This window comes from Schistocerca gregaria, chromosome X, assembly GCF_023897955.1.
Source record: "Schistocerca gregaria isolate iqSchGreg1 chromosome X, iqSchGreg1.2, whole genome shotgun sequence".
NCBI classification, from domain to species: domain Eukaryota; kingdom Metazoa; phylum Arthropoda; class Insecta; order Orthoptera; family Acrididae; genus Schistocerca; species Schistocerca gregaria.
In genome coordinates this window covers 654,449,610-654,466,591 of record NC_064931.1, presented here as the reverse complement: position 1 = coordinate 654,466,591, position 16,982 = coordinate 654,449,610, and the positions used below count along the sequence as shown (strand labels likewise).

The window sequence follows — 16,982 nt, the reverse complement described above, 5'->3', positions numbered from 1 at the left end:
ATTTTTCAAGGAACTCCTCGACAGAATAGAAGGAGTGACCCATGAGGAAACTCTTTGAAAGTGCATAGATAAATGCTAAGATTTTTGAATTCGAGTAGTAGCTTATTGAAAATGGATGCAGCAGTATATTGCATACATTTCTGCACAAGAGTTAATGAAGTCCAATCCAAATGCAGGTTTGATTTCTGCTGAGTATTAACTGAGAGAAAGCTACTTACTCTTGGGAATAAGTTAATATTGTTAACAAGAAATGACAGTATAGAATGTATATATTGAGAGGCCAATGTCAAAACACCCAGACTCGTGAACAGGGTTCGACAAGAGGTTTGTGAACTTAAACCACTTATTGCCCAAACTGCCCAGTTCTGAGCCAAAAATATTCTTTTAGGATGGGAAGAGGTACCCAAAAATATAATACCATATGACATAAGCAAATGAATATATGCAAAGTAGACCAATTTTCATGCTGAACGACCACTCACCTCAGATACCGATCGTATAGTAAAAATGGCAGCATTAAGTCTTTGAACAAGATCCTGAACGTGGGCTTTCCATGGCAGTTTGCTATCTACCTGAACACCCAGAAATTTGAGCTGCTCAGTTACACTAATCATATGCCTATTCTGTGAAATTAAAACGTCAGGTCTGATTTGATCCATTTTAAATGGTTTTTGAAAGCCTGCGACTGTAGAAACAATAGGTTTGTTTATTAATAAATAAATCTTGTGCTACCAGTCATGGTTTTTCTTTATTTTACTTTTTGCACCACACATTTCAAGAAAGAATTCCATTTTCAAGTGCATCACACATACTGACAACATCAAAAGAAATGGCTTAATACACACAAAAAATGCACTTGCAAGTGGGAATTATTTCTCGAAATGTGTCGTGCGAAAAGTAAAATAAAGAAAAATTGTGACTGGTAGCAGAAGATTTATTTATTAATAAACAAACCTATATATTAAAACATCAGGTTTTGTTGAATTGTGTGTTAGAAACTGTAAAAACTGAGTCTTACTGTGATTCAGCGTTAGTTTATTTTCTACAAGCCATGAACTTCGGTCATGAACTGCTCTATTTGAAACCGAGCCAATGTTGCACACAACATCATTTACTAGCAAGCTAGTGTCATCAGAAAAAACATAAATATTTTAGAGTTACCTGTAATACCATAGGGCATATCATTTATATAAATAAGGAACAGTTGTGGCCCCAACACCGATCCCTGGGGCACCCCTCACTTGACTGTACCCCACTCAGACCCCACATCACAGCCAACCTCAACATTGTGAATAATGACATTTTGTTGTCTGTTGCTAAAGTAAGAGGTGAACCAATTGTGAGGTATTCCCCATATTCTGTAATGGTCCAACTTCTGGAGCAATGTTCTGTGATCGACACAATCAAACGCCTTAGTTAAATCAAAAAATATACCTAGTGTTCAAAACATTTTATTTAATCCATGCAGAGAAAAGAAAATATAGCATTTTCAATTGTTAAATGACTTCTAAAGCCGAACTGTACATTTGATAGCAAATCATGTGATATAATATGATCAATTATCCTTCCCCACACAGCCTTTTCAATAACTGTAGCAAACACTGATGGCATAGAAATAAGTCTAAAATTGTCTACATTATCCTTTTCTCACTTTTTATAAAGTGGCTTTAGCACTGAGTACTTTAATTGTTCAGGAAACTGACCATTCCTAAAGGAAAAATCACAAATATGACTAAATACAGGGCTAACATGTGCAGCACAGTACTTTAATATTCTGCATTAGTTCTTTGGCAGAGCAAGGTACGGCTTTCTGTGGTGCCAGTCTGCACATTTCAAAAGCCTCCAAGTATCAGCAATCAAAGTTCATGTCAGGAGATATCCTGCAAAAATCAACTCCCTGGTGTTAAGTTCTGTAACTCACTTGCCACTCCAGGTGCCATCTATTGGCATTTTGCAAACTGGACAGGTTAAAATGTCCAATATAATCTGCTCCCTGCCGGGAAATATTTCGTGCAGAACTGGACTTTCAAGGTCCTTTGTTCAGACAGGTACTGCTGAGCATCCATTGACAGCAGATGCAACTAGGTAGCTTGGAGACAATGATGCAAGCAGATGCACATCTTGACCAGCAAAAGGGCCACAGCTTGCAGGCAACTTGTAATGTATTACTGAATATCACTTTGTGCACTTGTAAGGTAGTACAGAATAAAGTATTTTCACATAAAGTTTGTGTTCCGTCTTATCATTGGGGATTGGAAATAAGGGGAAGGCAGTGAGTCTTCTCGTACTATATACACTCTGGACTGAAATTTTCCATTGCAGGACCAGAGAGCTGCAAGTGAATTACATATATTTTTTGGTCCTCCAGGCTGGTTACAATGAGCATGCGGAATAGTTACATTAGTTATATTCATGCATGTGTTTGTTCCAGAATTTGTAAACATTTAAAAAACTGCAAGAAACTAACCACATGAAAGTTGCACACATTCTCAGTTTCATCGGTAAGCAATAGGCAGTGTTCCAAGGGCTGTTTGGGCTTGATAACAACAGCCTTAACAACAGTGTTTTCACAGACATTTTTCGCCAAGGGTTAATGTGCAAACCAATGTGCATTAACCAATGGTTAATGCAAACTACAGGGAGATTAGACACTGACAGTGACAACCAGCTGAAACTTTGCGCCATTGGAGACTGCAGCTCCAGGCACATTAGTTGCTAGAGTATGAGGCACCCTTGCTGTTTCAGTTCACACTGACTGCAACCTGATAAGTGCAACTCTTGGCTTCTTGCTACCATCTGCCTAGTCCTGAAATGGATTTTTCTGATAGAATGCAATTAGTCAATCAGAGAGGAGTTGCAAAGACTGCTGTTACACACTTAGATATTTTTTTGGAGACTGCAAATAGCTGCTAAAATCAAACTTAAGCAGACTGAAGCAGATTCAGACTGATTTTGAGTCATCTCAAGATCGGATGGAAACTGAAGATGAATCTGCGGAAGGATGGGCAGAATTTGAGGAATCCTGTGACTTCACTGAATCCACTATCAATGGTTTAATGAAGAGGCATGCTCAACCTATGGAATTGACTCTGTCATGCAGTTTTAGTACTTTGAAACTATCTGCTATTAACTTACCAAATTCCAAATGGGACTATCTTAAGTGGTCGTTGTATAGAGATGCCTTTCTCAGTCTGACAATTCAACTGATGATGTGCTGAATTTCACTACTTTAATTCCACTTTGCCAGGTGAAGCAAGGTAGCTCTTGAAACATATATCTGCCACATCAGGAAATGTAATGATTGTTTTGGAGCTTATCTTGCAAAGGCTTTGTTGCTTTTACCTCCAGTCAGCCAAGGCACAACAACTGATCACAGGAAATTAATTATTCACGTATGTGGCCAACTGAGGGCATTAGAGGCTCTTAAACCTGACACCCCACTAGGTGATGTAATTCTTTTAGAAGCGACCTCGGCTGGTCTGCAACCCACAGACCATCATGAGTGGGACATGCAAATGTCCGAGTGAATGTTGATCACTTTAAATCAGTTGTTGAAGTTTTTGGAAACAAAATGCCACGCTCTTAAATTGATTCAATTCAAAAACAGCACTTCAGAAGATTTGCAAGACAGTTATAATACCATAAATCAAACAAAACGTGTTGCAGAAAGCACATCTGGCTTACATTGATAGAAAAGAAAACTGCAAATTTTGTAATCAATATCACCCTGTCACCAAAAGAAAGGGGGCTTCACTATACTGGTACCAACAATTGGCAGGTGTTTATCATGAAATATAAAATTTGTTTTTTTTTTGGGCAACTGCCCTGTTTACTTTGCTAATATGTGCAAGGCTCCCACTTGTAAGATTTGTAATGGAAGGCACAATACACTGCGCCACAGGTCAGCTGACTCCTAGAGTAGCCATATTGATGACTCCAGAAGCTGCTCTTTGTCCCAGCAGATTACTAAGGGGAGACTGCATGGCAACTGTAATGCACTGTTGGCAGTATAAAAGACATCATGGTTAGACAGCAATATTGTGGGGCACTACTATACAGTGTGAGCCAACAGTACTTTATATCCAAGGGCAGGGAAGATAAACTTAACTTGAAACTAAGAAAACAGTCATTCCTGGTGAAAAAGTATAAAAAACAGCTTTGCCACTTTTGTGTCACATACTTATAAGGTCAACATGTCTTCCAAGCTTAATTGTTCTCGCAATACAATCACTTGTGCTGTTCTGGACAGTGTCAACAGTGAGTTGCCTCCTAGTTACATATACACAAAAGGTTGGAACATTCCACTTGGTCTGCTTCTTGCTGATCCTGACTTCTATAAGCCTGGCCCAATAGACATGGTTCTGGGGGTTGACATTTTCTTTGATATCATAGGCAAGGAAAGATTAGAAAAGAATCATCCCACAGTAATTAACACAAAATGTGGTTGGGTTTCGTCAGGTGGAGTTCTTCCAACTCCATACAAGACTGTGTACAGGAAAAATAAACCATGTGGGGCACACATCCAGCAACATACTGCTCATGATGGAGATCAGAGATTTGTGGCCAGTTTGGTGTATCACAACAAGCCTCTTGACAACTGGAAAGACCGAGATTTAATGTAGAACCCTTTCTGTGCCTATTCTAAACTCCCTATCCCTAAGATTCCCACCAACAGGTTGCACACAGATGATAGCTGGTACAACATCTTTGGAAGGAGTGGTCCACTGAGTACTTGCATAAGCTGCAGAAATGCAGTTAACTGACATCGGAAGGAGCATGGCACACCAAGATTGGAAATTAGTTGGTGGTCAACAAGGATAACTTGCTCCATTGGTGTGGAGGCTGGGTGCCATTGAGCAGCTGTTTTCTGGTCCTAATAAGCATGTGCATGTAGTGATGGTGAAATGTGGCAATGAGTAACTTAAAAAGCCTGTTAGTGAAACTGGGTTCATTGCCTAAAAGGCAAATCAGTGATGTGTTCCCTCTCATTTGTTATGTGGTGGTACATGATGAAAGCACATCACCAAATTGCTATTTACAGGAAAGAATCATTGCACACAATCTCAGCTAGGGAACCTGTGTATATTTTCTTGTGGATTGACTGTGGTCCATACTGGTTTCTTAAGTTTAATACGCAGTGTGACAATAATATTTTTGTTGCTTCTGTGTCCTACATGTTACACTCTACATGTCTCTCATGGAGTATGAAAGTAATATTTATTGTTTTTTTTATGTCTTACATGTTAGTACCATTCATGTTTCATATGCATCATCACAGTCACATTTTGTAGGTTTTGCACATCCTAAATTTTAGTTTATTCCATTTTTATATGCTCAGGTATTGTGTATAACTATATTTTTCTTGTTTTTCTTGTTTGTAAATTACATTTTCATTTTGTTGCTTGTTAAATTTATGTTTATCTTGTATGATGAGAAGACTCATTTCAGAGCGGAAGTATGCTGAGTTCCTTAAATCACTGACCACTCCAGGTGCCATCCAGTGGTATTTTGCAAACCAGACAGGCCAGTCTGTCCAATATAATCTGCTCCCTGTTAGGGAAAATTGTAACTGTGTGTGTGCAGAACTGTGCGGATGCCACCAGGTAGCCTGGAGACACAGCAGTGAGCAGATGTATATCTCAATCAGCCTACGGCCGCAGCTCAACAAAGAAGTCATGAGAGACGGAGTTCAAGCTAATATTAGGGACGGATGAGGAAGGATATTGGTCGAGCCCTTTCAAAGGGACCATCCCAGTATTTGCATGAAATGATTTAGGGAAGTCATGGATAACTTAAATGAGCATGGACAGACATGGGTTTGAATTGACATCCTCCTGAATGTGAGACCAATATGCTAACCACTGCATCAGTACACTTGGGAAGAGAACAAAAACTGCTAATCCTGATTACACCGCTGACAAGTGCTATGCATTATAAAATATTTAAATGTACCTGGTGACACTGAAATGTGATAAAAAGTTGAGAAGTTTCATTATCTCAATATGAGATAATGCTGATACCTAATCAGGTCATGGGCAGTGTGTGCATACACATGTGCAGTTCAAGTACCTTCCAAATACTTTAGAGACTACCATTACTAAAGCTGGAAAAAATTTCATATGGCTAAAGTAGTACATGGGATAACAATACATGCTAGATATTGCCGGTGGTACTGAAAATATAAAGGGAACCAAAACCATAGACAACAGGACAAGAGAAACAGGAGGTTAGTGATTAATGTCCGATTGACAATGAGCTCATTAGAGAACACAAGGTCAGGTTAGAGAAGGATTGGGAAGAAAATCAGCCATCCACTTTCAAAGGAACCAGCCTAGTATTTCCCTGAAGCGATTTAGGGAAATCATGGAAAACCTAAATCAAGGATGGCTGGATGCGAGTTTGAACTGTCATCCTTCCGAATGTGAATCCAGTGTGCTAACCACTGTGCCACTTCCCTTGGTAGACAACAGGACAGTACCACCAATAAAGGCAATCTGCACAAGATACAGGTCCTGAATTCAAAAGAAAAAGTGTAGTTTCTCCAATCATGGTTAGGCTCCCTTCACCCAGTAATATATGATTAGGCTCCCCTCCACCCTCTACTACTTCCTAAGAAAGAGATATTATAATCATGAACTTCAGCTATCTCACAGAGAAATCATCATTGCATTCTGAACAAAACACACATATTGTACCAAGATCTCCTACAGTCAGTGTTATACCAAAGACAGTGATACTGCATGTGACAGACAAGGCTTGAAGAACAGGTTGTTTAACCAAAGAAGATCGCTATGGAACATTTATCCCTCTACAGTAATCAGCTAGAATGTTATAACCACCTGTCTAATAGCTGGTATGCCCAACTTTGGTACGGATAACAGTGGCTGTGTGTCATGGCGTGGAAGCAATGATGTATTGGTGGATTGCTGGAGAGAGTCGGCACCACATCTGCACATACAAGTCACCTAATTCTTGTAAATTCCAGGGAGGGGGCTGTTCGATCGGGTTCATATCTGGCATGTTGGGTGGCCCGCACATAAATTGGAACTTGCCAGTGTGTTCCTCAAACCAGTCAATCATAATCCTGGCCTTGTAACGTGGTGCATTATCTTACTCAAAAATTCCACTGCCATCGGGAAACATGATCGTCATGAAGGGGTGTATGTGGTCTACAAGCAGTATACGATATTCCTTGGCTATCGTGGTACCTTGCACAAGCTCCACTGGACCCATAGACGCCCTCATGAATGTTCTCCAAAGCATAATGGAGCTGCTGCCAGCTTGTCTCCATCCCACAGTACAGGTGTCAAGGAGTTGTTCCCTTGGAAGACAATGGGTTTGCACACTACAATGGACATGATGGGGATGGTATCAGGATTCTTCAGACCATGCAATGCTCTTCCACTGTACTAACATCCAGTGCCAATGGTCATGTGTCCATTTCAATCATAGTTGCTGATGTCATGGTGTTAACATTGGCACACGCATGGGTCCTCAGCTGCAGAGGCCCATCATTAGCAGTGTTCAGTGCACTGTGTGTTGAGACACACTCATACTCTGCCCAGCATGTAAGTCTGATGTTAGTTCCACCACAGTTCACCACAGTTTACCAGTATATCCAACCTACAATGTCTGACATCTGTAATGAGGGGTGGCCACCGAACCCCATCATGTCTGGACTTGGTTTCACCTGGTTTTGCTACACGTTGAAAGATTCACCACAGCAATCCTCAAACACCTGGCAAGTTGTGCAGTATCCAAAATGCTCTTGCTGAGCCTCTGGGCCATTGAAACCTGCCCTCGGTCAAACTCAAATTGATGGTGTGCCTTTGCCACTCTACAAATGGACAGCACGCTCACTGATACTACACGCATTGTGCGTATGTCTGATTAGTAGTGATTTCCTCACCAGGTGACCCTGTTATCACGTGGATGGGTTTATATCAATAAAAGGTCAGTGGTCAGAATGATCTGGCTGATCAGTGTATATAAAGCATATATTTTATGTCACTTAGGTGGGCAAGACTGTTATAAAATGCAAATCAGAATTATATCTATCCAACCCATGACTGTTGCAATATAAACAGATGGATGAATTCACTGCAAAGCAGCTGCTATTAACACTTCGAAGAAGTGTTGCTATTGTCTCATATCAAATTACTGCTGAGACAGTGAGCATGGATATATATCTAGTACATACACCAAAAAGCCTAGAACTTCGAAACAGTATTCATGATGAGAATATGACAAATATATGTCAAAACAGAACATACTGCCATACAAAAAAAGTTTTCTCGAGTCTGCACATGGAAGGAATGCAAATTTATATATACAGCACAAATTGGAAAAAGTATATAATTTCATATTGGTACAGTCCTGAATGTCCCTTTTATGACAAAGAATCATAACTGAGCTACAGCTCTCAGACTTCTGACTGTGTAAAAGAGGATTATGGATTTGGATTTTTAATTATTTGGATAATAAAGTAAGTGCGTGAGTTTAGCCTGTGTTTCCCAGTGACTGTGAAAACATGTCATCTCTGCAACACTGGGCTATTCAGATTGTAATGGACAAATTACTCTGGGGGAAAGAAGAGTATGACTTCTTATACACACTTTATTATTACTTCTTGATAATTTCTTGGACGCAAAGTTCACCTATATGTTCCCTGCAATGAGAATTTGGCACGCACTGGTCAAGTCAGGAACAACCTGGTGACTTTCTAAGACACCTGAACAGTCTCCATGCCAACATAAAATTTACAATGGAGGTAGAAAAGAGGCAATAGCTATCCATTGTAGATGTGTTGATCACGAGGATGGTGAAAACCTGGGGCACAGCATGTATCAAAAACCGACACACACAGACCGATACCTGTAAAAACTGTCAAAACATCACCCCAAGTCAGAAAAGAGGCACGATTAATATGCTCGTAACATGAGCAAGATGAATATGTGAGCTGCAGCACATCAGATGCAAGCAGCAACACCCAGAAAGTGTTCTGAGAAGCATTGGGTACTCCACCAGTTGTATAAGGAGTGTCCCAGAATCGGACAGTCAGCAAAGTGACACATCAGAACAAGAAATGTCGGCTATGGCCTTCTGGCAAACTTTACCAGAGTGATGGACAGAATCAGCCACATATTGAGTAACTTGGAAGTAGATACCATCAGATTAGTGAAGCAACTTAAATCACTTAATAAAAGCAAGTCTTCTGGTCCAGACTGTATACCAATTAAGTTCCTTTCAAAGTACACTAATGCAATAGCTTCATACTTAACAATCATATAGAACTGCTCACTCGATGAAAGATCCGTACCCACAGACTGGAAAGTTGCACAGATCACACCAGTGTTCAAGAAAGACAATAGGAGTAATCCACTAAATTACAGGGCCATATAATTAACATTGATATGTAGCAGGATTTTGGAACAGTTATTGTGTTCAAACATTATGAAATACCTCGAAGACAGTTTATTGACAGACAGTCAACACAGATTTAGAAAACATCATTCTTGTAAAACATGACTAGCTCTTTACTCACATGAAGTGCTGAGTGCTATTGACAAGGGATTTCAAATTCTGTATTTCTAGATTTCCAGAAGGCTTTTGGCATTGTACCTCACAAGCTGCTTGTAATCAAATTGTGTGCTTATCGTCTCAGTTCTTAGTAACTAACGGACAGTCATCGAGTAAAATACAAGTTATTTCTGGCATTCCCCAAGGTAGTGTTATAAGCCCTCTGCTATTCCTTATCTATATAAACAATTTTGGAAACAATCTGAGCAGCCGTCTTAGGTTGTTTGCAGAGGATATTGTCATTTATTGTCTATTAAAGTCATCAGAAGATCAAAACAAATTGCAAAACGATTTACAAAAGACATCAGTATGGTGTAAAAATTGTCAATTGATCCTAAATAATGAAAAATAGTGAGGTCATCACATGAGTGATAAAAGGAATCCATTAAATTTCAGTTACACAATAAATCAATGAAATCTAAAGGCCGTAAATTCAACAAAATATGTAGGAATTACAATAATGAACAACTTAAATTTGAAAGAACACAGAAAATGTTGCGCGGAAGGCAAAGCAGAGACTGTGATTTATTGTCAGAACACTCAGAAGATGTAACAGATGTACTAAAGAGACTGCCAACATTACGGTTTTGGATCACTGATGCACAGTGTGGAAGCCTTACCAAATAAGGACTGATAGAGCAGAGCAGCATATTTTGTATTATCATGAAATAGGAGAGAGTGAGTCACAGACATGATCCAGAATTTAGGATGGACATTATTAAAACAAAGGTGTTTCTCGTTGCAGCAGGATCTTCTCACTAAATTTCAATCGCAAACTTTATCCTCTGAATGCAAAAATATTTTGTTGACACCAACATACATACCGAGAAGTGACCATCATCATAAAATAAGAGACATCAGAGCTCCACAAAAAGATAGAGGTGTTCCGTTTTTTCCACATGCTGATCAAGAGTACGGAACTCTGCCAGGCATTTAAGTGTGATTTGCAGAGTACCCATGTAGACGTAGACTGTGAAAACACAGCATAATGATTGTTTCTAAGATATCAAAGAAGATTGAAGAGTGTCTCAAATTAGCGAAGGAAAAAAGGGACCTATTTGCAATGTTGGGAACATTCTGCATATCATGCACATGTAGAAAAGTCTATGTTGGAATGACCAATGATCAATCAACACCAGATCACTGAACGTAAGTGGCATTGCACATTGGGGGAGGTGGAGAAATCAACCATGGCAGAGCACATGCTGTGTGAGACTGACCACATAGTAGAATTCGTCGACACTGAAGTTCTTGCTGAAGAGAATTGCTATCATGACCACCTGTTCAGGGAAGCTATAGAAATACAAAAATATGACAACAGCTTCAATAAGAAAGAAGAAAACCTCAAGGTGAACAGATCCTACATCCATGTCCTGCAGCAAACAACTGTTGAATGTAGCGAGGGGAAAACCACAGTGGTAATGAGCATGGAAAGGCCCTTGGGAATTTGTACACCAGGTACATATAATCTGGGGTCACAAACTTGACTCCAGTCCACAATCAGCAATGGAGGGTGAAGCTCTGACAATGCCAACCACTCGAGCTTCTAAAATGTCAGGAAAATCATCAAACAATCATCAGCCAAAGAACCCAAGACAGAGGCCAACAGGCAATTTGGCAATATGAACACTGTGCAGGAAGACATAAAATATATAGTACACAATTCCTAGAATTGATAGCATTCAATGTCTGTAAATTTAAAGGCAAGAATTTAATAAAAATCAAACAATTTAATGATGTAATATATAAATTCATTCCTAATTATGCTTCTCCACCCACATCATTAAACTACTATGCCAGAAAGGTGTACCATTTAACGATCTAAAAAACTTATGAAGCTATTACTTTCTGTTCATTGTTTAGTGCAGTTTAATGCAGGTTATCCATATGCAAATGCAACAGAAGCATATTTTCAGTGCAGTCCTTTCTTATTACAAGCCTAGTGCTAACTGCCTTACAGTCTTCACATTCATGTAATTGTGATGAACGTAGCAAAACTATTCACAAATTGCAAACAAGTCTCTTCCCATCATTACTCAATCAAGATCTGGTCAATAAATTTATCATTGTCACCCACTACAGATAACAATGTCCAAACTGGCTTGGTATACTTCCAATCATTAGGCTCAACATTAGCAGTGTCAGATCCTGTTAGTAAAAAGTAACAGTACAATTCATTTGTGCTCCAGCATTAAATATGCTATCGCCATTACACTGTTACATTTACAACTGAACTGAGATAAAACATCTTATGCCACAAAAACATTTGTTTTCAATTGCGAATGATTCAGTGCTCACAGTTTTGGTAATTTTCCTACTGATGCCGCTTGAGACATTCAAAAACTGGATCCAAGGCCCAGAAAAATCTACATATACATTCATTCCTTGTCACTATCAGAGAAGTAACAGGAGCAACAACCAAAGGCAATGACTTTTTTAATACACAATACCAGTTATTGTTTCAACAAATTGTCATGCTTTTACAGGCACACAGAGAATTTCCAAGTGATTATTCCACCTGCACTCAAATGCCCAAGTGAAATGATAATTCTGTCAAAACTGATGGAGCATCACGTACAAGAAGCAATTACCCTTTCCACATGGTTAACTGAATTCTATTAGATGTTATGTGTATAGCAATGACACTGTGATGTCTACACAAAATGGTACAAACCTCATAATCAGGAGTTTGCCAACTGCCTATGTCATCAGTAGCTAGTGAATGGATTCTCATGGGCAATTTTTACATTTCATGTGGAAAATTTTTAAGGGTGCATATTCCAATTTTTCAATGTAATTAAAGTGATCTCCACGGAAATATTACCCTACAGAATAATAACAAATATTATTGCTTTCATGATACTTCAGTGTCCCATCATAACAAATATCAGTTCATTAGTCAGACAGAGCTTCTCCAGCTTCTTTATGCCCATAATGGACGAACCCCATCTCCATCCAGTGTTCAAATGGAGTAGTGGTTTATAAATGATGAGGCAAGGGCACCTGTACAAACAGTGCAATGATACATTGATTGACTGCTTTTCAGTAAACAGAAAACCTGGATGCAAAGCACACGCAATAAAATACATGTATTGCGTGTGTTAAAATCCATTTATTATGTGGCATAGTCATGCATGGGTGATACTTTTGTATTATGGAATGACCTGAATTTTGCAACCCAACTGACCAGTATCAACACGCTACAATTTAAGCAGAACAATAAGCACCAGAGTGTGAAACATCACTGTTTATACTTTTGCGGCCACTACCTACCAGGCCTAGAGGAAATTTTTCCACATATACATCAACTTTTATTTGGAATGCACTATGTGTTATCAAGTGCTGAACCCTGATACAGCAATGAGGTCCTCTATAACTTAGATGTGACTATTATTTTGATGAAAAACATCATAATCATATTCCACCTTCCAGTCTTTCTTACATTTTTACAAATAGTATGTGACAGGACATGAAATTTCAATAAAGGATTTACTTACAATACTCTGGTAATGTGATTCCCTTTTGTACTGGTAAGTTCCAATGGAGTATCCACCTAGGTAGCCACGTCCATTAGCATTTTGATTCCAAGATTTGGGGAGATGCACTGACCCTGATTGAATGTACCCAGTGGATTAACAAGGAGGGTTGGTATGTTGGACAGTCTGGATGTGGCTTTTTTTGTGATTTCACACCTCCAACTATGTGAATACTGGGCAGGTACCCATGTCCACTTCAATTATATGATTCACAAACATTTAAAAATGTTTGCACACTTTCACAACGAAGACAATTGCAGGTACACAAATTCTGTCCTGAGGGGGGGGCGGGTGTATGATGTGGCAAAAGGAAGGGCATTTGGTCACCCTCTACCACTAATATTGCAAAATCCAATAATTAACATGCTGATCCTGTGAAGATATGGGATAAAAGCCAGGCAAAAGAAAAATAAATTCCAGTGAATCAGCAGAAATGGCCTACATACACTACCACAATTAATTATAGAGTTATTATACATCCAATATGTATTGTGTTTGATATACTGAACAATCTACTGTAACTTGCCAGTTTGTTTATTCTGATGGCAATAAAAACATTTACTGCACTTATCCAATGAATTACTGAAATTATTATATTACTTCTACTTACCATATGAACCAGTTTTTCCAAGAATGGCAAAAGTTTCATAAGCTCTGTGTCTGTTCGATCAACAAACCAGCTTTCTATTGGTATACCATTCTCCAACTGGAACAAAAATCATTTCATATTGGTACCATGTAGTGATTTGGGGAAAAGACGTCAGTAAATTACAAAGGTCAATCAAAAAGTTTGTGTTTGAAGGCCTTAAGAGTCCAGAATTGGTACACCACTCAGGCAAAATCCCCATGAGCATTGAGGAAATCACTTTGTGATAAACCAGCTTGAATGTACCACCATTTGTTAAAACACTGTGTCTTGCTGCGTGAAGAAAACATCCTTCATTCTCAGATGGAGTCCACCATTGTTTGTTCTTTGGAAGCCAAGAAAAGAGTAAAATCATGTTGGCACTGTCTTGGATGGGTTGCAAACAGATTGATTCCACACTAATTCCCTGCCTACATGTCGATGCTTACAAATCGGCATAGGGGCCACAACACATTCTATATATGCTGCAGCAACACCATCAAATGAAAACATTTCGATCAGTCCTTATATCTGTGCAAATAAATACGCTATCAGAAGAAGAAGAAGAAGAAGAAGAAGAGAAACTCTTAAGAAAAGGTGAGAAAAAGCATATAGGCCCACAAAACAAAAAAGTAAATAAACAAACAGCACACAAAAAAACATGTTGGCTCAGCTGAAAGAGCTCACCAAATATTATTCAGTTCTTTCTACTTTTCTTACTTGTCCTCTAGTTTACAGTTTCTCATTTTTTTCTGTTACTTAACATAAATCTTGTTCCTCTTCCTGATAATCACTCAGTGACAGGTATGCAATTAGTAGGCATGATTTGTACAGTTACATTCTAAGATTTTTGGATCAATAAGTTTATGTCATGGGATGCCATTGCATAATTCTGAGATTCAATATATTTCTGTGTAAAATTTAATGAAAAACTGTAAAGAAACTTTCCGGCAGATTAAAACTGTGTGCCAGACCGAGACTCAAACTCGGAACCTAAAAAAGGCAAAGGTCCCGAGTTTGAGTCTCGGTCCGGCACACAGTTTTAATCTGCCACAAAGTTACATATCAGAGCACACTCCGCTGCAGAGTGAAAATCTCATTCTAAAAACTGTGATCTGTTACCAAAATTCCAACAAATTTTATGGCTTTGTTGTTGGCATACATAGTGGTGAAAACAGAAGTACCAAATAAGAGCCGGTCACTGTGGCCGAGCGGTTCTAGGCACTTCTGTCCAGAATCACTCTGCTGCTATGGTCGCAAGCTCAAATCCTGCCTCAGGCATGGATGTGTGTGATGTCCTTAGGTTAGTTAGGTTTAAGTAGTTCTAAGTCTAGGGGACTGATAACCTCAGATGTTAAGTTCCATAGTGCTTGGAGCCATTTGAACTAAATAAGATGGCTTGTGTCTAGTATCCAAGGACCCTGTGATGTTGATGCAGAATTGCAGGAGGAAAAACTTTCCTAATTATCACTGTCCAGAATTCATCTACCTTGCTTCCGTTTTCTTAATTTTCACATTTCTGAACTCACTGTCTTGTTTTCTCTTTTCTCTGCTGTTCTTCTTTACCCTCAAATGTTTCCTTGAAGTTTCCTAAGTTCTTTCTAGAGCTTTCTCACTGATAAAAAATGTATTACTGTTACACACAAAACAAACTTTGGTTTTGTCTCTACTGCACCTTGGCCGCTACTTCCATTTCTGACTCTTCTATAACTAAGTGTTACAGGCCAAAAGTTGCAAAGTACCTCAATCAGCACTAACAATAAATAGCAGCACAAAGATGTCTGGTACAAATTAACAAAATGTTTGATGTTTTAGAAGCTCTTCACTTTTAAATTGATTTGTTATCTACAATTATCAACAGCTGAAATCATGGAACTTAAACACATAACTACTTCACCATTAATTCTGGATACTCTGAAATGAAACAATTAACAGTAACTACTTGTAAAACTGGTTACACTTACAGCTCTGGCTAGTATACAAAAGTAAAACATGCCTTCTATTACACACAATAGGCCAATGCAAGTTCATTGGAAACAATGCATACAAAGACGCCAGTTAAAAGGCTTCTACCACTCCAGCCACTGTTTCAAATGCTCATTTGATCAACACTTTTATAATACTTTTGTGTTCAGCAGTGACATAATATAAGAAAATTAGCACTATACCTTGCTGAACTGTGGTTGTTAATGTAGTAATGTTTTCATTTTCTTTCTCTCTTGCCTCCTTACAAGTTCTCCTCTCCTACCTTCCCTGCACTCTTTTCCCTGTTTATGTTCATTATCATTCGAGAAGAAACAATAAAAGGGCAGCACTGAGTTTTATGTTGGCTGAACCAATCAACTTATCTTTCTACATTTCTTCTGTTTATCAGACTGATACATAACATTCCCTAGTTCTTATCACCTTCCATTACAGTTAATAAGAACACTGATCCATCAGCAACATACCTGGTAGCCAAATGCCTGTGGTGAATTATCCACAATGATTGTCTTTGATAAGTCTCTGCCCAGTATAGATAAATCCTTTATGTAATTTCCATTAACACAAATGCAATGTTCCCGGAACAGTCTGTGCCTGAAGGGAAAAAAATTTAAATATGACATCTTATCATAATACAACCACTTATAATTATAAAACCATATCATCACAAGCCAGTTAAATATCTAGTTTACTGCTCAATAAAAAACAGATTTAATATGAGTTTCCAGGAAGTTAAGTCCCACATCCACAAATATATAGCTGTGTGATCTGATATTTACCGAATACTCAACTGATAATAAAAACCCTCAGCTGCAATTTAAAAACTATCAGCATATCCTCAGCTGTGTGGGCACAGGCATGCGTGCATGCATGCATGCGGTTTTGTGTAATTCTGATGAAGCCTTTTTTGGCTCACAGCTTACTTGTTTGACAGTCTTTTTGTTCAGCATCTGTGCTGTATGGCGAGTAGCAACTATCCTTTTCATAATACTGTCAGTATTCCATTCTGGATTTTCTGGATATGAGTTCCTCTAAGTTTATACTGGAAGTTTTGATTCCAACATCCCTGATAGTACTGCAAGTCTTTGCAGCTTGGGAGAAGTATAATTCCCCATAGACATTGAGGTGATTTGAGATGGAGACTTGGCAGACAGGTTTAAGGAGCCAATCCACTCATTTCTCCAATGTAGACATACTGGGGTTTGAACTTCACTTCTACAGAATATTAGTCCATTGCTTCAATCACTGTGCCATCAAAC

The 16,982-nt window shown here is 38.7% G+C and overlaps 1 protein-coding gene across 6 annotated transcripts in view; it reads right to left on the bottom strand.

Annotated features, from left to right (window-relative positions):
• LOC126297687 (uncharacterized) overlaps positions 1 to 16,982 on the bottom strand; it is a 268,259-nt gene that overhangs the window by 12,864 nt on the left and 238,413 nt on the right. For all 6 annotated transcript variants that reach the window (XM_049988800.1, XM_049988799.1, XM_049988801.1 and 3 more), the window contains 2 exons: positions 16,191 to 16,317; positions 13,726 to 13,821 (listed from right to left, as the gene is read on the bottom strand). In XM_049988800.1, coding sequence (XP_049844757.1) covers positions 13,726 to 13,821; positions 16,191 to 16,317 — 223 coding nt within the window. The remainder of the gene's footprint in view (positions 1 to 13,725; positions 13,822 to 16,190; positions 16,318 to 16,982) is intronic.